Source organism: Corylus avellana, chromosome ca1 (genome assembly GCF_901000735.1).
Source record: "Corylus avellana chromosome ca1, CavTom2PMs-1.0".
NCBI lineage: Eukaryota > Viridiplantae > Streptophyta > Magnoliopsida > Fagales > Betulaceae > Corylus > Corylus avellana.
The window spans coordinates 12,253,134-12,274,759 of record NC_081541.1 but is presented as its reverse complement, the minus strand read 5'-3'; the positions used below and the strand labels follow the sequence as shown (position 1 = coordinate 12,274,759).

General features: G+C 35.4%; 2 protein-coding genes across 2 annotated transcripts; both read left to right on the top strand.

The window, feature by feature from the left end:
- The first annotated feature begins 418 nt into the window (after positions 1–418).
- Positions 419–1,443, top strand: LOC132168040 (two-component response regulator ARR1-like). Its single transcript, XM_059579105.1, has 2 exons — positions 419–455; positions 552–1,443. The coding sequence occupies exon 2, from the start codon at positions 820–822 to the stop codon at positions 1,423–1,425; it is 606 nt and encodes a 201-aa protein (XP_059435088.1). The 5' UTR covers positions 419–455; positions 552–819; the 3' UTR covers positions 1,426–1,443.
- A 14,966-nt stretch (positions 1,444–16,409) lies between these two features.
- On the top strand, positions 16,410–20,576 carry LOC132175434 (two-component response regulator ARR2-like). The gene is made up of 6 exons (XM_059587387.1): positions 16,410–16,859; positions 17,366–17,518; positions 17,595–17,975; positions 18,361–18,437; positions 18,583–19,764; positions 19,846–20,576. The coding sequence occupies exons 1-6, from the start codon at positions 16,685–16,687 to the stop codon at positions 19,918–19,920; spliced, it is 2,043 nt and encodes a 680-aa protein (XP_059443370.1). The 5' UTR covers positions 16,410–16,684; the 3' UTR covers positions 19,921–20,576.
- Positions 20,577–21,626: the final 1,050 nt, after the last annotated feature.

Sequence of the window (21,626 nt, the reverse complement as noted above, 5' to 3'; positions counted from 1 at the left end):
AGCTAGAGACTAGGTAAAATGAATAATAAAGTGCTATTCATTTGTTAAAAGAAAATTATAAGAACTAATATCCGAGAATTTGTTAAAAGAAAATTCAAAGTAGTAGTTAAAATACTTGAACTAAAGCCTCCCCATGTTTGTAGCAAGTATTTAAATGCAGTTTCCGAAATTGAAAGTCATGCGTTAGAAATTTTCAAACTAAGTTTGACCTTTAAAAACTAATCAGCTTCAGTTATGGTAACCAAATTACAGATATTAAGCAGATAATTTTATTTTACCAAATTCTGGAATTACTCTTTTTATGTTATATGTTATGTCTGTTTATTTTATTTCAACTATCTCTGTTTCCTCTTACCTTATCACGTGTTGGATGCATACAGAGGCCGATCCTAAGAAAATTCTGGAGTTGATGAATGTTCCTGGGCTCACTAGAGAAATTCAAGGAGCATATAAAAGTTTGTGATTCATGCTTATATGTACTGTTTTTGTGTGACTATTTTACAATTTTTTCATTCTTTATTATAAACTGACTAGTCAATATTGCGGTACAGAAATATCGATTGTACCTTAGAAGGCTAAGTGGGGTTTCCCAGCACCAGAGTGGTCTGAATAATTCTTTCATGAGCCCTCAAGAAGCACCTTTTGGACCGATGTCTTCGCTCAGTGGGCTTGACCTTCAAAGTCTTGGTGTTGGTTGTCAACTACCGGCACAAAGTCTCGCCACACTTTGAAAATCCAAAGTTAAGGTTTGGAGATGGGCAACAGCAACATCTGAGCAATAGTAAACCAATTAATTTACTTCATGGAATCCCAACGACTATGGAGCCAAAGCAGCTTGCCACTTTGCACCAGTCTGCACAATCACTTGGGAGCCTGAATATGCAAGTCAATGCCCATGGAGGACAAAGTAGCTCTTTGCTAATGCAGATGGGTCAACCACAATCAAGAGGCCAGATACTCAATGAATCTACTGGCAGTCATGTTCCTAGGCATCCGTCGTCCATAGGACAACCTATTATGTCAAATGGAATTGCTGGTGGGGTTATAGGAAGAAATGGTATTAGTAATAATGGCAGAGGGACAGGGTACAATCAAGTTCCGCCAACATCTTCAATGCTGAGTTTTCCAATGAACCACACCACAGAATTGACTGGAAACAATTTCCCTCTTGGAAGTAGTCCTGGGATATCCAATGTCACATCTAAAGGAGCATTTCATGAAGAGGTTAGCTCAGAAATGAAAGGATCGCCAGGATTTTTACCTAGTTATGATATTTTCAACGACTTGCATCAGCACAAATCCCAAGATTGGGAGTTACAGAATGTTGGCTTGCACTTTGATGCCTCTCAAAATACATCCAATCAGCCGCTTCGAAAGAAGAGCTTCAAAAAGATCTTGGACTCCCTACTGAATGCTGATAAGTGATAAGTGGTACCTCTCCCTCTCTCAGTTCCGTTTGTTTGGCCGTCACGGTGATTCCCTAAAGCCCGTTTCTTTTTCTTTTTTTTTTTCTTTTTTTTTTTGACTTTTTACCTTTTGTCACCAATTAAACAATGCCAAGTAGTAGAAAACTAGAAAGTTTTATATATATATATATATATATATATATATATACTCTTTGCAATGGCAACATTAGCAACAGCTAGACATTTAAGGAAAGAGTTGATATTATTGGAATTTGGTTTGAGTTATTTGAAGGAATGAAGGGATCATTTTTAGGTCAATTCATATAAGTGGCTTCAAATGCTTTTGTGGTTTGTTGATAGAGTTTGACCAAAACAGTATGACAAATGCAGTTTTGGTCATTTTTATGATCAAAATCTTGATGCATTGTGGGAACACTACTTCTTAAGATGGAATTCATAACCCTTTAAGGTGAATTTGATGGAAATTGATTGTTCTCAATCTTTGACCAAGATGTTTTAAGAGACATGTTACACATCATTCTCTAAACAATCTCTTTTACAAATTCACTATTAAATTTGTTAACTTACATTTAAGTCCCAAAAAATTTAATGGTGGATTCACCCATCCACTAAACAAAGATGGATGAAAGATGAGTTTGAGAATAATTTTTATCATTCTCATGTTTTAATAAGGAATTACTAAAATAAAATGTACTAAGTGAAATATGATTTCAAAATTTCAAGAATAATCAAAAGATTAAATTGGGAACTCAAGGATAAAGACAAAGAATGAAAGCATACTTTATGACTTTAATTTCACTATGGATATATCATAAATGGATTAATTGCAATTATAAGAAGTCAAGAGAGTTTTAATTAATCAAAATAAATACTATAGTGCAATTACAATTTTTTTAGTAGAGAAATTGCAATTAATTGTAACGGGAAATGCTACAATACAATAATATTCTCATATTTTGCCCATAATATTCTCATATTTTGCCCAAAAAGAGTATGACAAATGCAGTTTTGGTCATTTTTACGATCAAAATCTTGATGCATTGTGGGAACACTACTCCTTAAGATGAAATTCATAACCCTTTAAGGTGAATTTGATGGAAATTGATTGTTCTGAATCTTTGACCAAGATGTTTTAAGAGACATGTTACACATCATTCTCTAAACAATCTCTTTTGCAAATTCACTGTTAGATTTGTTAACTTACATGTAAGTCCCAAAAAATTTAATGGTGAATTCACCCATCCACTAAACAAAGATGGATGAAAGATGAGTTTGAGAATAATTTTTATCATTCTCATGTTTTAATAAGGAATTACTAAAATAAAATGTACCAAGTGAAATATGATTTCAAAATTTCAAGAATAATCAAAAGATTAAATTGGGAACTCAAGGATAAAGACAAAGAATGAAAGCATACTTTATGACTTTAATTTCACTATGGATATATCATAAATGGATTAATTGCAATTATAAGAAGTCAAGAGAGTTTTAATTAATCAAAATAAATACTATAGTGCAATTACAATTTTTTTAGTAGAGAAATTGCAATTAATTGTAACGGGAAATGCTACAATACAATAATATTCTCATATTTTGCCCATAAGAAGCTGATGTGGCAACCATTTTTTAATATTTTATTATTAAAAATCTTTTAAAATTTTAAATCAAAATTAAAACAATAAAAAACCAAAAAAAAACTCAAAAAAGAAGTTGAAGGGGTGGCCAGCCACCCATGGGGGCGGCCGGCCACCCCAGTTTTGGTTAGGGGTGGCTTCGGCCACCCTAGACCGCCGGTCTAGGGTGGCCGAAGCCACCCCTAGGCCCTTGGGGGTGGTCCGTGCCCCAATATTAAAAGATTTTTTTTTTTTTTGCAGCCTTGGGGGGTGGCCAAGGGCCCGCGAGGGAACAACTGACCACCCCAATGGCCCGATTAGGGGTGGTAGAAGCCACCCCATGGCCTGAGGGTGTGGTGACCACCCCAGCCTGTGGGAACAGCGACCCGCCCCGCATGGCTTGGGGTGGTTGACCCACTGAGATAAATAAAAAAAAAAAAAAATTAATTTTTTTTTTTGCCATTGGGGGTGGCCGGACCACCCCCAAGGGCCTAGGGGTGGCTTCGGCCACCCCTAACCAGAGCTGGGGGCGGCCACCCCTTCAACTTCTCTTTTAAGTTGTTTATGATTTTTTATTTAAAAATTAAAAGATTTTTAATAATAAAATATTGAAAGATGCTTGCCACATCAGCTTCTTATGGGCAAAATATGGGAATATTATTGCATTGTAGCATTTCCCAATTGTAACCTAAAACAAGTCATGAGATGACAAGTGTTCCAAGCTTATTGGAGCTAATTTTTTTTTTTCTTTAAGTCATTTCTCAAGCTGATTATTTTCCCTTAAAGGGACTTGACATAATTGCACAAGGAGAATCCATTTAGTGGTTGTGTGTAGGGTGGGAAAAAGCTTGGTTTCCCTAGTCATACTTTGACAAGAAAACCTAAACCTAATCTATTTAGTGGTCGTGTATAGGGTGGGGAAAAGCTTGGTTTTCCTAGTCATACCGACACTATTGGTCTCATAATTAGAATTGAGAAGAAGGTTTTGAAGTCTCAAAACTCTAGCCCTATACTTGAAAAGCAAGAGGAGCTAGAGGATTCAATCAGTCAACTAAACCCAAGTAGCCAACTTTGGAAGGACTTGGATCCTCTCCATTTCTTAGAGGAATAATTTTGTCATTTTATATTTTTTGGACAAAAATACCCTCTTAAAACAACTAAATGGATCACCTCTATTTCATTTGAAATTGAGAGTATCCTCCTCCCTTTGGAAGTATAGTTTCTAGCCATGAAAAATTCGTGTTTTGTGTAATTTGATGCTATGCTCTTTTTTGGGGATTTTTCGTTGTATCTATTTGATCTTTAATATATATTTCCAAAAATTGGTATCAGAACAGGGCTTCATAGAATGAATGGCTTAGATTAAAGTTTTGGTGAAAATTTCAACTCCAAAAGGCAATATGCCTTCCTTAGGAAAGCTACTAGAATTTTTTCGAACAGGTAATTTTGTGAGTTCAATATGATGATTCTTAGTCATTTGGGATGTATAGAAACATGTCAAGACATTGATTTGATTATCCCAAGAGGCTGGTTGCATAGCTAATCGGTGTTTTATGCGACTGCATCAAAACAATGTTGCAACAACTAGTGCTCATCTTATTGATTCATGTATGCTCTCTTGATATTAAAAGTTTGTTTCTTTGATTGATATTTGATATAGCATGCTTAGAATCGTGTTTAACATGTTAATGACATGAGGTTCTTGAAGTTTTAAGGTTGTTGGAATTCTTTCCAGCAACATTCAATCATGTTCTATGATTAGATCTTGTTTGTTTGCTAAAGAAATATTGTTTCTTTGATTAAAAATATTTTTTAGTTTTTGTATAACTTGTTTAAAACATCATTAAATCAGTATGGCACCGTTTGGCAACGCATTTCTCTCCTCTTAACACTATTCACGCTTCCTTTTTTCCCAAAAGAATCAAAGAATCAACATCAAAATATTATTACTTTTTTTAATTTTTGTATCACATCATTCACTTTTTATTAGTATTCAAATAAAAAAAAAAATCACTATAAAACAAAAGTTTTTCACTTTTTCATACCAAACATTCTTACTTTTTTCACATCAATCCATATCAGCTACAGTAACAAAGGAAAAATGGTAGAAAATTGTTTGTCAAACACTTCCTATATGACATGATCTTGGTATGTTCTTGATGATACAACATATTCTTGTTCATGTTCTTGAGTTGAAGGCATATTTATATGTTCAAGCATGTTTGATGCTTGCATGAATTCTTTTGATGATGCCTTAATTCAAATTGTTTTTTAATGTACTAACATGGGTTTGAGACACAAAAAAATGACTATTGATGGAGTGAGAGCATGGTGGCCAATAGGGGTGTGTATCGGTTTGGTCGGTGTCGATAGGGGCATTTTTGCCTATCAATTCGTGAAAGTCGGTTAATTGTCGGTTACACGTTTTTATATTATAATTTATTAACTTCCTTGTAACTACAAAATTAGTAAAGCATATGCTTTATAAATTAAAAGAGAAAAGGAAATTTTTGGAACACAGACCAAAAGGACAACCACAAATCAGCTGAATGAACACAATAAGAAAACCTACCATATAAAATTAAAAATTCACTTGAAAAATTAATTAAGTCGATTAATTATCAATTAACTGCCAAAAAAAATTTATACCACCGGAAGTCAGTTGTCGGTCGGTAACAATTCGGTCGTAATCGATAAGTGATCGGTAGTTGGTAAACGGTTAATATGCCCATCTTAACGGCCAAACTGCCATACTAAAGGGTTTATTAGATTATTTTAACAATCCAACAAGGTAACTATCCAAAATATATTTTAGATATATTCTAACAATTCTCATGGCCTTGCAACATGTCCTATATCATAAAACAAAAAAGTGTCAGACTCTCAGAAACGTCCAAAACTAGAAAGTTCAGTCGCTCTCTCTGTTCAGTATTTTGTAATCTACAAAAACCCCAACACTGCATCGTGGATACCCACCCCACCCCACGTCACTAACAAAAAAAAAACTAGTGTCGAGCTGTTTTTTTTTTTTTTTTTTTTTTTTTTTTTTTGAGGGGGTGCAGTAGGGGCCGTTGATCAATTAGTTAAAATTTTCCTTATAAAGTAAAATCTGTTTAAACATATTGTGGGGGTCACGGTCCATGGTGGGACATTAATTTTTTTTTTTTTTTTTATGGGTAACTTCACTTTAAATTTTTGAATTACTACGTGATTTGATAAAATCTTCCAAAGTTTAAAACCTATCAATTTGAACCTTTGAACTTTCAATTGTAGTCAATTTAAATCCCTGAACTATTAATTGCAGTCAATTTAAACTTCACATCAAATTTTAAACATTAAAAGTGAGATAATGACGTTTATACTCCTAATTTTTTTATTAAATTTTAAATTTACCCTTAATTTCAAATAATAATAATAATAATAATAATAAAGTTCTGGCCTTGTGACCCGTGGGTCAGGCTAGACCCACGCAATAATAATAAAGTTCTGGCCTTGTGACCCGTGGGTCAGGCTAGACCCACGCGGGTCTGGCCATGACCCACGCTGGTTCTCGGCAAGAGACCCATTGTGGGTGGATCAGCAGACCCACGATTGGGTCTGGCCGGGACCCACCATGGGTTAGTAGTCCCACGCTGGGTCATGGCCAAACCCACGTCGGTCTGGCCTGACCCATGGGTCTTTTTTCTTTTTTCTTTAAAAAAAAAAAAATTAGGGATATTTTGGTCTTTTTAGGTATTACCGTTAAAAGTTAACGACTAAATCTGACGGAGGGGTTTAAATTGGTTACAATTGAAAGTTCAGGAGTTCGAATTGAAAAGTTTTAAACATTGGGGATCTTTCCAAATCGCATGGTAATTCAGGAGTTTAAAGTGAAATTAACCCTTTTTTTTTTTTTTTTTTTTTTTTATGTGCAATAGGAGTCGTTGATCCACTAGTTAAAATTTTCTCTTATAAAGTAAAACTTTTTAAACATATTATTCAGGCTACAACCATGCTAGCCTTAACGTGGCTCTGCCACCTATTATATAAGGGATATATCCCAACCTCTTAAAACATCTCCAGCAATTTAGGCATTTAGCAAATCTAACAATTTTTTCTCCTTCGGAATAGCTAGAGACTAGGTAAAATGAATAATAAAGTGTTATAGTCACCGTAGCACACTAGATGAAAATTTTACTATTTCTCGATGTTACTTTTTAGTTGTTTTTGTTTCCCTCTTTTTCTTGAAAGTATAATATAATTAAACAAGAGTGAGAAATACCATTTTAAAGCAAGTTGAGAAGATAATAGAAAATTTGTTCGAGAATGTATCGAAAAAGTAATAGTTAAAGTAGAGAGTTGCACTTTTTCACTAAATATTTTACCTAGATTACGGTAAGACATGATAAATGCTAGAAATATCAAATTGATGTGAAATTTATTTATTGGAAATGATCAAAACAATTAATTAAAATAAATGTTACATGTACCAATAAATAAGCTTCGAGTCATTTTGATACATGTCTCTCATAGCTCACAAAATAAATACCATACATAATGAGGCAACAAAGGTCCAGTGGGCTGCCAACTTTTGTCCAGATTAAGAACAAAAATGTAAGAAATTGCATGATCGTTTTTTGAAGGCCCAGAAAAGCTAAGCCCAGTCCAAGTTCACCCCTACAAAGCAGGGCCTAATTTGGAAGGCCCAGAAGAACAAGTGATGTGAAAGAAGTAGTAGAGTCAGCTTGATTGGGGGTTTGGTTTGGGCGCCACCCACTGAATGACCCACAATCCACGTCAACAATTCTGAGTGCACCAATCCAATGATGGAATTTGACCTAACAATCAACCCCCCCAATATAAGGCTGAATATGCCAATACATTATTGCTTGCTCCCATGAGACTGCAAGTGAGAGAGAAAACTATATATGATTTGATCTTCCTTCTTCCAAAGTAGGGTTCAAATTGAGGCAGGTGTTGCTCATGTGTCACCATGTGCATTTAATGTCTTATATAAAGCAATCCTATTGGTTTATCTTATTAAAATTCTCAAAGGGAATGCTGCCGACTTAAACCGATACAAACCCCACCTATCAATATTCAATGAATCTGTGGTTCAAACCTTTGATATGGTGTCTGATTTGAATATTTTCAAATAGAACTCCTTTTTGAAAATTCGACTCGTAGAAAGAAACTGCTTAAAATCTTATATACCCACAGTTAAAACTGTAACACAGACTGCATTGGAGCTTGGTTTCAAAGATACGTGTGTATATTAGATCCAACAAAATGGTGGATTTGCACTGATTAAGTGTCCACATGAGAGGTGCTTGCTGCATAATTACAATAACGCATGCCCAACAATGAAGATGCACCTTTGACAAAGGGAAAACACATTCCAATTCCTAAATTTAGGTGTTACAATTGCTTCACATGTCCTTGAGTATGCCCACATATACAAAATATTGAGATGAAGCATTTCCATATAATATAATATAATACCCCATGGTCATTATTGTCATAGACAACCTCATGTGATGAGAAAATAAATTTTGTACCTTCCATTTGCAAATTGTAATGGACATGGCACATGAGAAGAGCATCGATCCCCCACATGGTTCCAAGTTTCATGCACATAAAACTATTAGAAAGGAAAAAAGGAGGAGAAAAAAAAAATAGAAATTTCAAATCTGGTCGTGATTTGAATTTAGTTCATGAATTTTTAATTTCGACAATTAAGTTTTTGGGTTTGAAATAAGTTTTTTCATATCAAATTAATTAATGGCATGTCACATCAAACCATTCAATGCATATCATGTGGCTCTCATTTGACACATGATGTATCAAATGTACGTACTACTACGTAGCACATTAATTGATTAGTTTAACGTAGTATTCCATTAATTAATTGAATGGTAAGTTAATAAAGGAACTTATTTAAAAGAGTAATGCTAGGTACCATCTTTTTATCCTCGTAAAATCCTTTAAAGTTGAGGTGGCTTTCAAAATCATCATTGGATCAAATTCAAGTATGACTCATATAAAATTTAATGGTGATTTTAAAAGTCACATCAGATTTATGGGAATAAAAAGATGGTATCTAGCATTACTCTATTTAAAATCATAAGAAAACCTGAAGTTCTAATTCTCGAAATTAAAAACTTAATGACTAAATTCAAATAGTATAAAAACTTTAAAAAATAAAAATAAAAGTAAGAGTCTGTTTGGGATTGCGTTTGAATAGTAGAGCTTTTAAATTAAAAAGAACTTTTGGACAAAAACTTCATTTTTAAGCTTTTGTCATAAGTGCCTTTTGATTATTTTTAGGTTTTTTGGACCCTTAAAAGAGCTTTTAATTTTTTTTACCAAAGGAGTACTTTTTTTTTCAAACAAACTTTTTGAGTATTAAAAACATTTTTAGACCTCTCAAACGCAATCCCAAATAGGCCTCAAGTCTATTATTCTTTGCAAAAGCCTAATTGACAACTAGAGAGAATTTAGTCATCTCTTAGGTTACAAGTACAAAGAATTGAACACTAGATTGTACTTGAACTCTTGAACTTAAAATGTTTGTCCCCATTACTTTGGTTTTTGCTTCTTTCATTTATGTTACATAGTATAAGTGTTAATGTGTTATTACTTTGGACATGGTCAATGGTACAACATTCACCTTGGAGACATCTTCGGTAAATCTGAATCTATAAAGTTTTATTTTATTTTATTTAATCCAGGGTGAATCTTATGTAAGGACAATTCAAAACTGGCTGGACCCACATGCTTGCAAGCCTGGCCAAGGTGTACTGGTTTTGAGATTGTGGATCTACACGTCTAAAACTTGTACCATTTGGTGTACTCTTTTTTACCTCTCTTTTTTTTTTGTTTTATTTTTTGACAGGTAGTTCCAGCCTTCCCTTTAACAATTCCTTCTGATTCACAAAATCTCCATCGTGAACAAGACTCGGGTGTTGTGCTGCACGATTCCATCTGCCACGTGCCCAATCATCCCTACTTTATATAATTCTAGCCCAATAATGCTTACTTGCGATCTCAATCCCATCAATTTTTAGTAATTTTTATTTAAAAAAAAAAAAAAAAAATCAAGGGCAGATGAATATCGTCGAATCAATCAGATAATATACCATAAACGGATATGATGATGGAAAAGCCTATAGTTTTGTTATGTATTTTTGACATGCGAGAAGCACGTAATATTTTAATAACGATTTATGTCCGGAGATAGCAAGCAATCTATTTGTGGGGCTATTCACACCGACCCAAAATCAAATATAGAGATTCTTTTGTGTCCAAGCATTCATAGACTAAAGCCCTTGGTTTGTCAACAATTGAGAAAGTGATTGAGCAAAGTTGTTGATAGTATAGTATATGAAAGGATTTGGTATTGGCAGTAAGCAAGGCAAGAGTTACGGGTTTGATTCTTCCAAATCAATCAAACGAGAGAAAAACGACACAGGGGACTCTTTTGGGCTACAGCACATTAACAGTGAAATTCCCTTTTCTTTTCTTTCTTTTTATTGTTTGTTTTTTTACTCTGTCAGCTTGACCCAATTGGAGTCCAACACCTTTACCTTTTGAACTAGTTATGCATGGAAGATGCCCTTAATTAAAGAAACTTAAACCCAGCACTTGTATTCCCATCTTTAGTACCATTTCTACTTCAAGTATATATATCTCATAAAGGAACAAAAAATTAAGAACTTACGTACATTTTATTACCACATGCCCTCCAATTATGCATAAGGTACTTCCATTCATTTGCAAACAAGTTAAAGAATTATTTAGTCGGACACTGTCTTTACTTACAAGTGATCTTGCTGGGTGTGCCGGCAGAAGAACACTTTGATGCCTACATAAGTGTTTTGAGGAAATTCATAAAATTATTTTGGAAAATAATGATGCATACCTCGTGAATAAACTATTTTTCACACTCCTGCGTGACGATTGTTTCAGGAGAGGAGAGTTCAGAAATAACTGATTTGATTCCCTAAACCCCATTGTGTTTAGACGATTACTTCCTCGTGCTCAAAGAATATCAAAACATTGAGACACGTGTTTGTTGGGAGTACACGTGGCATGCTTATGACTTTTTGCGAATGTTATTTTACCCAAACTGGTACACCCATGAGACTGGTTTGCTTGTAGTGTGAGATGAGATTTATTAAATATATCACGAGCTTTAGGGCTAATCACTTAGAGATTATTCTTGAGTATAACACAAATTATATATCATTAAAAAAATATATATACCAAAAATTAAAGAAGTCTATGAGCAAAGAAACCATGGAACTTCTCACGATGTGAAAGAAACACGTGTAATGTGAGCTTTCTTTTCCTTCACACAAAAACCAAACCCTCTCAATTCTCATAGCCTCCCCTATAGACTAATAGTATTTCACTTTGCGACGATAGGGACGTGTATGAGAGGCGCACGTACGATGCAAAGTGGGCCCATTTCTTTTCACTGATGAGGTGTAGTGGGGGGCCCAGCCCAACACCCCTCCGCGTTGGTCCACTTACTCTGTAACACATTGGCCGTTTATACAGCTCGGAGGGCCCCACTCTTGCACTAAGGACACCACCACGTGGCCGTCCGATTCCTGGGTTCAAGGTCGTCCAGCACGTCACGTCACTTGCCCAATCCCTTCTAGCTTGCTGATGTGGACTGCTTCAGCTTCAGAGTGGGCCTGTGGGCCCCTTACCAAAAGTCATCTCAGCTTTGGTGCCTCTTTCTTTCCTCCATCCTCATTGTTGTAGTATAGCTGGATCTTGTTGTAAATTTGGGATTAAATAATTTAAAAATATATTTATTATGTAACCCAACCCTTTTTCTCTTTTCAATATTTCTTTGTATGTGAAATTTTTTCATAAGATATGTGAAATTTAATATTAATTTATGGATTTAAAAAATCAAAGATTAATATTTTTTTCTATGGAAAAAAAAATAAAAAATTAATCAACCCCTCCTTAGTTCCGTCTCTGAACAATAATTTAAAAAATCAATTACGACATTTTTAAAATTTTGAAGATATTGTAAAGTGAGCGGTAATCGAAAGGAGATAAGCGTAATTTTGTCTTTATATATTATATATTATGAAGGTAGGTTAGTATAAAAGAAGTAGTTTAGTAAGTTTGTGTGAATTTTAAAATGGTTGATGGTTGATTATCAAGCACGAGTGAGAGGAATGTTATGTTATGTTTATGTTAATGCTTTTAAAGCATGCATCACCAAATTGATTAAGATTGAGACATGAAGTTGAGATTTATGAAACATGATGGCATTGGTGGCACAAAAGGTGATGATGCCTAATTATTAATCAAACAAAAAGTTGATTGTATAAATATTTGGGAAATTGGTCCCTGCACTGATTCAGTCAAGTGAGCAGCTCACTTCTAAATTGCTTCAACGGTTCAACCGGTTGGCTCATAATATGGGCCAACTCTTTACGTCTTAAATGATATAAGATTCACTAAAATACATGCTAAAAAATTTTATGCCCATTTTACATTAATCATTACTTATTTTAAAAGATTAAATTAGTAGAAAAATATAAATTTAGTCACTTAATTAATATGTTAACACTCTCTTCACGTTTGGAGTTAAACTTCCTTTTAATAGATGGTGCTTAACATATACAAAGAAGTATAGAAATTGTAATAGTGGAGGAGAAAACCTCGAGAGAGAAAACCTGTGGGGAGGAGGGTTCTCTCTAGGTTCGACCACTCTCATGGCCTCTAGGGGTGGCTTGACCACTACCAAGGCTTTTAGGGGTGGTTTTGGCCACCACTTTTTGGCCATTAGGGATAGCTAAACTACTCTCAAGGGCCTTAGAAGTGGTTTGACCACCTCCAGACTGGCCGTAGGGGTGGTCGAAACAACTCCATGGCAGTCCATTAATTTGACTGACAAAATGATGATGAAGGTACTAAATTGATATTTATTCATAAGTCAAGTACCATATATAATACAAATTAAAACCTTTATGAAAACAAAAAAAAAAAATTTGAAAACTTAGGTACTGAAAAGATAAGTAACCCTATACTTTTAAAACATGTGGTAATTTAACACATTAGACATATGAACTTTATATGAACAAGATGGAAAGGTGGAATTCTAAGTTTGTGTATAATTTTCATTTGAATTCAAGTAGTTCCAATTTAGGTGAGTTTGATTGGGCAAAATGGTTGTTATTTTCATAGGATACCTTTAATCTATATATATCTATATACCATAATACCAAAATGGGTGGAATGCACAGCCTAATCTAATCCACTTTAGTCCCCCCCACCCCCACCCCCACCTCACAAATTCAACGACAAAACAGTACCACTACCCAGTTTAAGAATGGTGGTAATAATGGTAGCAAGGGAGCCTCTCATTGTTTGTCATTTTTGTTGTTCAGAGCTTAGGATTTGTACGAGGTACGGCCTTTTGCAGTTTCATTGCTTTTCATGGTAGTGCTTCTTTCATCTTTTGCTAATGCTCTTGTCACCCACAACAATTAGCCAGTAATTAATTTAACACTATTAGATTAACAGTATGTTTGGGTCTTCGGTCAAACGGTAATTTTACCGGATAATTATTTGTAATTTTTTTAAAAAATATAAACTAATAAAGTAGATTGTAACGATCCTGATGATGTAAAATTCCATAGCTAAAGGTGACCAATTCAAAATTATATAAATAAAAAAATGGAGGAAAAAAACAAAAATAAAAAAATAAAAAAATAAGAGAGTGATATTTGATTGGAAAAGAGGGGAGGTGTTGCTTGGGATGGCAGTGATGATTTGGAGTGAGTAGGGAGAGATAGATATTAGATAGGGAAAAGTTGGATGGGGTGGGGGAAGGACATTTCTGCAAGTTCCAGGAGACGCCACGTGGCAAAGAGGGAGCAATCACCTGGAAGGCACCGAAGGGAGGAAGGAAGAAGACATAATTAAAATGCGCGCGTGAAAGAATGGTCGCGGTTACACACATATTCGATTTCCCTTAAAAGCATCTCTCACCCCCCATAAAAAGCTAAAACCCCTATGCATTAAACAAATACCATTAAAATCATTAACTTTAAAGATTTGAATCTCTTGTTGCGTTGGGGGAACCCAGGCTAAGCAAAAGCTACCAATCGCAGTTTACACTCTCCCTGCCATTTCTTGGGCTCTGTAGCTCATGAAAGAGAAGAGACTGCCTACTGCCTAGCTCCCTCAACACGTACCACTCAAACTCAAAACAAACAAACACCTCTTCCTACTTATAATATCCCATGGAAAAGAGAAAATAAATAAATAAAATAAAATAAAATAAAAGAAAAGGGTTATGGGGAATATACAGTCGCAGCATGCAACTTTAGCAAGGTCACTGCTTTTCTTGCAGTGAAAAAGCAAGCCGGTGTGTTTTTATTTTTTATTTTTTATTTGTGGAGAAAAGCAACAATGTGTGTGTGTGTGTGAAGAATGGCTTATTTATTCTATTTTACTTTTATTATGCTAATTTTTGTACTTTGTTTCTTGATGCAAAATATCAAGAATGATATGCTCCCGATCCAAATCAGTGTCATTTGGACCACACTCAACTTCTTTAAACCTTAATTTACATTAATGTTTTAGCAAATTAATATAACAATTGAAATATTTGAGTGAAGCCGCATCACAACCGAGGCTTAACCTAACATCATCGGACTCGTAAGTTTATAACTTAAGTCATGAATTCCTTTAACTTGCTACTTATTTTTAATTAAAATGCTTCCCGTAATGTCTAGTTTCACACATAGAGTATTTAAACATTAATTAAATGATTAAATTTAATATTTCGTATTTTATATTTTTTTAATTTCTTTTTGGATAAAATTAAAACTAAAATGAAATTAGTGTAGGCATCAAGAAAAGCCAAAACGTACAAGCAGATCAAATCACTGGGGACGTTGGAAAATCAACATAAGCTAAGGAGACCTTATCTTTTTTGTGCGACGGAAAACAACACGTGTCGGCTGGGGGAAGTGGTGAGCATGAACACAGAACCTCATCCAACGGTTGTAATCAGCCGCTTCAAAAGAAGAGCTTTAAAAAGATTTTGGACTCCCTATTGAATGCTGATAAGTGGTACCTCTTTCTCTCCCTCAGTTTCGTTTGTTCAGCGGTCACGATGAATCCCTAAAGCCTGTTTCATTCTTTTTCTTGTTTTTAATTTTTTAATTTTTTAATTTAATTTTATTATTATTATTATTATTATTTTAATTTTTTTTTAACCTTTTGTCACCAATTAACAATGCCAAGTAGTAGAAAACTATAAAGTTTTTTATTTTTATTTATTTATTTTTTTTTTTTTATAATAAAAAATAGTAATAAGAGTGGGTCTAAAAAGGATTGTTGGAGGTGACCCATTAAACAATGTGGTGTGCTTATATTATGTATTATATATATATACTCTTTGTAATGGCAACATTAGCAACAGCTAGACATTTAAGGAAAGAGTTGATATTATTGGAATTTGGTTTGAGTTATTTGAAGGAATGAAGGGGTCATTTTTAGGTCAATTCATATAAGTGGCTTCAAATGCTTTTGTGGTTTGTTGATAGAGTTTGACCAAAAGAGTGTGACAAATGCAGTTTTGGTCTTAAAATATGAGACCCAAAATTTGGTTTTGTGGGTACAAACAAAGGTCCCCCCCACCACCTTGATGGTATGACTTTAATGGAAGTTCAAAATGGCCATTGGCTGCATTTATGAATGGGTTGCCCATCATTTTTTTTTTTTTTTCTAAAATCACCTAGCCCACTTTGTCAATTAGAGTAACTTGGATAATGACCAAAAAAAAAAAAAATCGAATTAATTAAATAAATAATAAATTTTTTCTCTTAATAAAATTGAATTTTCTTTTTAATTTTTTTAAATGATAGTACTTGTTCAAAATATTCAGCAATGAAGTTTGAAAAAGAAAAAAACAAAAACAAAAAAAAAACAAGAGATTTAGTCAAACACTCAAGAGTCCTCCTTCATTGAACTTGCTAGAAAGAAAATTATAAGAACTAATATCCAAGAATTTGTTAAAAGAAAATTCAAAGTAGTAGTTAAAATACTTGAACTAAAGCCTCCCCATGTTTTGTAGCAAGTATTTCAATACAGTTTCCGAAATGGAAAGTCATGGGTATTACGTTAGAAATTTTCAAACTGAGTTTGACCTTTAAAAACTAATCAGCTTCAGTTATGGTAACCAAATTACAGATATTAAGCAGATAATTTTATTTTACCAAAAACAGTAGCAGTAACTTTTAGAGCTTATTGTGGGGTTAGTTAATCCTATGTGTGAGCTGGATCCACTCTTTCAGGAGTGACCCACCTATAAATAAAATAATCAAAGAACACAGAAAATAATTAGTAAAAAAAATAATCATAACCCAAAAAACAGAGAGATCGAGCTTGAATTGAAGCAGAGCCCAGGTCTTCAGCTTCAGTAATCACTCAGAAAATATAGTTATAGAAACTCAAATTCTTTTTCTCTTTGCTTTAGATTCTTGCATAATTCAATTGGGTTCTTTAGATTTCGAACTGGGTGTCAAGCTTTTGATGCCGAGTTCAAGTATATGATTCAGTTTCTCTTGAAAGAATCTCTCTGTGTTTTTGTGTTCTGGGATTTGTGATTTTGTTTTTGGATAAATGAATCCGAGTATCGGGAAGGGATCCATGTCAACGGCTAGTTCAAGCGTAGCTTGGAAGGCCGGCGACGTCGTTCCGGACCAGTTCCCGGCGGGACTGCGTGTCCTGGTCGTCGATGATGACCCCACATGCCTTGTGATCTTGGAGAAGATGCTAAGGACTTGTCTTTATGAAGGTATTCTTTGCTAATTTGTCTTTGCGACTCTTTAATTATGGTTCTCTCCCTCTCTTTTTTGCTTTGTTTCTTGGTTGGGCTCTCTCAGTTTGTTTTGGATAAGAATACGATTTTATTTTCTTTTGGGCTAATTTGATACAAACATATATGTTCTTTCCTGCTTCAATTGTTGTCTTTTAAAGTTGTGTGTTTTTGGTGGATGGAACTGGGAATCTGTGGTCGAAAGGGGAACAAAATGAACTTCTTGATTGTTGGCTATAATTTTCTACGTCTCTAACACTTTCAGCTGTAATTCTAGTTGGATTGACCATGTTAAAGATTGTGATTTGCTTCAACATAGCTTGGATTTTAGAAATTTCTCGTATTATTTATTTATTTATTTATCTTGTTTCAGAGATCAATTTGAGTTTCAATTTGTGCGTTCAGAACCATATTCCTTTGTTCCTAGAAGGGTTTATTTGTTTAAATTGTTGAATGATTGATTTAATTTGTTTGTGATATTTCAGTTACCAAATGCAATCGAGCAGAGATCGCATTGTCGTTGCTTCGAGAGAACAAAAATGGGTTCGATATTGTTATAAGTGATGTTCACATGCCGGACATGGATGGATTCAAACTCCTGGAGCACATTGGGCTAGAGATGGACCTGCCTGTAATCAGTATGTACCCTCTTATTCAGTGTGAATTATGTTTCCACTTCGATTCAACTCTGATTTATGAAATGTGATTGAACAGTGATGTCGGCAGATGACGGCAAAAACGTTGTCATGAAGGGCGTCACTCATGGTGCTTGTGACTACCTAATCAAACCGGTCAGGATCGAAGCATTGAAGAACATATGGCAGCATGTTGTTCGCAAGAGAAAGAATGAGTGGAAGGACGTGGAGCAATCGGGTAGCGTGGAAGATGGAGATCGGCAGCAAAAACCGTCTGAAGATGTGGATTATTCATCCTCAGCTAATGAAGGGAATTGGAAAAGCTCCAAGAAGAGGAAGGACGAGGAAGAAGATGCCGAGGAGAGGGATGATACATCCACATTAAAGAAGCCACGGGTTGTTTGGTCGGTTGAGCTCCATCAGCAGTTTGTGGCTGCTGTTAATCAACTAGGCATTGACAGTGCGTATTCTTCACCCACATCTCTCAATTTGCCTGGCCTATATTATTATTACCAACCAATTCTTCAAGTTACATGTTTAGAGAAATGAAGTATCAAAATTTTATGGAAACGATCTTTGCACTTGTGGACGTAGGCGATGCAAGTCATAATCAAACTTGCTTTCATTGTTTACATCTATATTTTGCCTAATGCTAAAAGCTCATGCTTCTGACTGAATCTATGTTACAGTGGCTACATGAATTGGATTCTGTGTCAGGCTTTAACATTCCGTTGCGAGTTTGATTTATTTTGGAGTTACTCTTTTTATGTTATATGTTATGTCTGTTTATTTTATTTCAACTATCTCTGTTTCCTCTTACTTTATCACGTGTTGAATGCATACAGAGGCTGTTCCTAAGAAAATTCTGGAGTTGATGAATGTTCCTGGGCTCACTAGAGAAAATGTTGCTAGTCACCTTCAGGTATGGTACAATTGCACCTAAATTGCAATATTCCAAGGAGCATATAAAAGTTTGTGATTCATGCTTGTATGTACTGTTTTTGTGCGACTATTTTACAATTTGTTCATTCTTTATTATAAACTGACTAGTCAACATTGCGGTACAGAAATATCGCTTGTACCTTAGAAGGCTAAGTGGGGTTTCACAACACCAGAGTGGTCTGAATAATTCTTTCATGAGCCCTCAAGAAGCACCTTTTGGACCGATGTCTTCGCTCAGTGGGCTTGACCTTCAAAGTCTTGGTGTTAGTTGTCAACTACCGGCTCAAAGTCTCGCCACACTTCAAGCGGCCGGACTTGGCAGATCAACCTCAAAATCTGGCATTCAAATGCCACTGGTTGATCAGAGGAACCTTTTTAGCTTTGAAAATCCAAAGTTAAGGTTTGGGGAGGGGCAACAGCAACATCTGAGCAATAGTAAACCAATTAATTTACTTCATGGAATCCCAACAACTATGGAGCCAAAGCAGCTTGCCACTTTGCACCAGTCTGCACAGTCACTTGGGAGCCTGAATATGCAAGTCAATGCCCATGGTGGACAAAGTAGCTCTTTGCTAATGCAGATGGCTCAACCACAATCAAGAGGCCAGATACTCAATGAATCTACTGGCAGTCATGTTCCTAGGCATCCGTCGTCCATAGGACAGCCTATTATGTCAAATGGAATTGCTGGTGGGGTTATAGGAAGAAATGGTATTAGTGATAATGGCAGAGGGACAGGGTACAATCAAGTTCCGCCAACATCTTCAATGCTGAGTTTTCCAATGAACCACACCACAGAATTGACTGGAAACAGTTTCCCTCTTGGAAGTACTCCTGGGATATCCAATGTCACATCTAAAGGAGCATTTCATGAAGAGGTTAGCTCAGAAATGAAAGGATCGACAGGACTTTTACCTAGTTATGATATTTTCAACGACTTGCATCAGCACAAATCCCAAGATTGGGAGTTACAGAATGTTGGCTTGCACTTTGATGCCTCTCAAAATGCAAACCCTATTCAAGGCAACCTTGAAGTCTCACCATCGGTTTTAGTTCATCAAGGCTATTCTTCTAGCCAAAGGAGTGGGCAGAACAGGAATGCATCCTCCCTAGGCAGGGGCATGTTCTCAGGGGTGGACAGTACCGAGCAAAGGAATACACAAAGTGGTGGTCAACACCTTAATAACCTTCTTATTGACAATTCTGTCAGGGTCAAGGCTGAAAGAATTCCTGATGCAAGCAGTCAGACAACCCTATTTCCTGAACATTTTGGTCAGGAGGATCTCATGAGTGCACTCCTCAAACAGGTTTGTCGTTTAGATGTTTGCGATGTGTTTTATCTAAGCAATGTTTTTGTCACTAATATGGAAAATTCTTCTGCTTTTCAGCAGCAAGGAGGTATCGGACCGGCTGAAACTGAGTTCGACTTTGATGGTTATTCCATGGATAATATTCCGGTGTAGAAAGTGCTCCGTGTTCCAGTTCTTTCTATGGTTGCAGTTCTGATGTACATACTTGCTACCACAGATGGAATTTTAACCTGCAATCATACATTGGAGATTCAACTTTCTACCTGAAGATGATACAGAGCTAAATTATTTCACTTATTTTCATCTTCCTTTGTGAATAGCCTGCTATGCCAGTTTAACTTGGACGTTTAAGGATCAGACCAATGGATAATTGAGATGATTCAATTACGTTGGAACAAATAGTGAAGCAGGAAAGTTACCACTGCATGATACTGCAAAGGCGTACATGCAAATTTTGACTGCTGTTAGTAGCAAAATATAGCAAGAAGCTACTAATTTTAGGGGTGCGTGTGAAGGTGTCCATTGGTTTTAGGCTATGTGTTGAGCTGTGGAGACAAGGTTTTGATACATCTGCAGATTTGTAGGAGCTTTTCTAACTCTAATAACAGGTCAAGTTTGGATGTTTTTCTTTCCCTCTTTTTTTCTCTTCATTTTTTTTTTCTCTTATTTTAGCCATTGAAAATGATGTATATATTCCATTTTATTGCTCAAGACATAAGTCTGGGTATTCTTTTCTGGTTGTTTTCCTGTACTTACATTTGAGGAGGTTCTCACTTTTGCTTTATAATGGCAACCACTTTGTTATGTGACTCCAAGGCTCGTTCTGCTTTCCATCTCTTTAGGTACAAGATATCTGGTTCCTTGAATCTCAAATATCTTTCGATTTGATTGTTGATTGTCATGTTGATAAACATGCACTATAAATATAATGTTGAGTTGGAGAAAAGACTTAATTGTCCCCCACTCTAAACGACAGGAATGCTTTAGATGAACTAGTGAGGGGAGACTCTCATTATTCTTTGCCAAGGAAAAATGCTACATTTTCTCCATTGGTTCTTCCCTCATCCTTCCACTTTTCAAAATTATCATTGGATCTGTGGAGTCATATGGGTCCTACACATGAGCCCCACAAGATCCAATAGTAATTTTGAAAAATAGGAAAAAGGAACCAGGAAAGGAAATGATGTATAGCACATCTCCTTTGCTAACCTGTTTATTTACACTTGCCTGCATATATGCATCGGAAGCATGCTGCTTGAGGGCTTCACTCCTGGACTGCTCATTTTGTAGAAATCTAACCTACTCTACGATCTAATGATGTTTGAGTACAGGAAAAATATATAAGCGAAGCAACCACCCTAATGAGTCAAAAATATAGAAAGTTAATAAGATCTACTAGACAAAAGGAAGAGAAATTAGGAACAAAAGAAACTACTCAATCTAAAAGAGAAATCAAGGAGGAGGATTCGAGTTGAAACATATTATAGTCACGGTCTTCGAAAAGATGTCTATTTCTTTCTCTCCAAATGCACCACATAAGTTGGAATGACTTTCCATATGACCTCTTTGGATTGACTCCACCCATGGTCTTCCAACAATGAAGTAGCTCAAAGACCCACCAGCACCAGAGTCCAAATAAGGTAACAACCAAATAGCTCTGATGCATTAATATGAACTTTAAAGGACAATGCGTTGGGACACCGCATATCTATCACCCCATGATTAACAACAAAATCTGGCTCTATAAAATTGAAATGGCAAACAAGAAAGTGCAGCAAACACTTGATATAGATATATATACTGCTGAAGTTGGTGGTTATTCACCATTTGCTGATCTTAGAGTGGATGTTCTGCTTGCT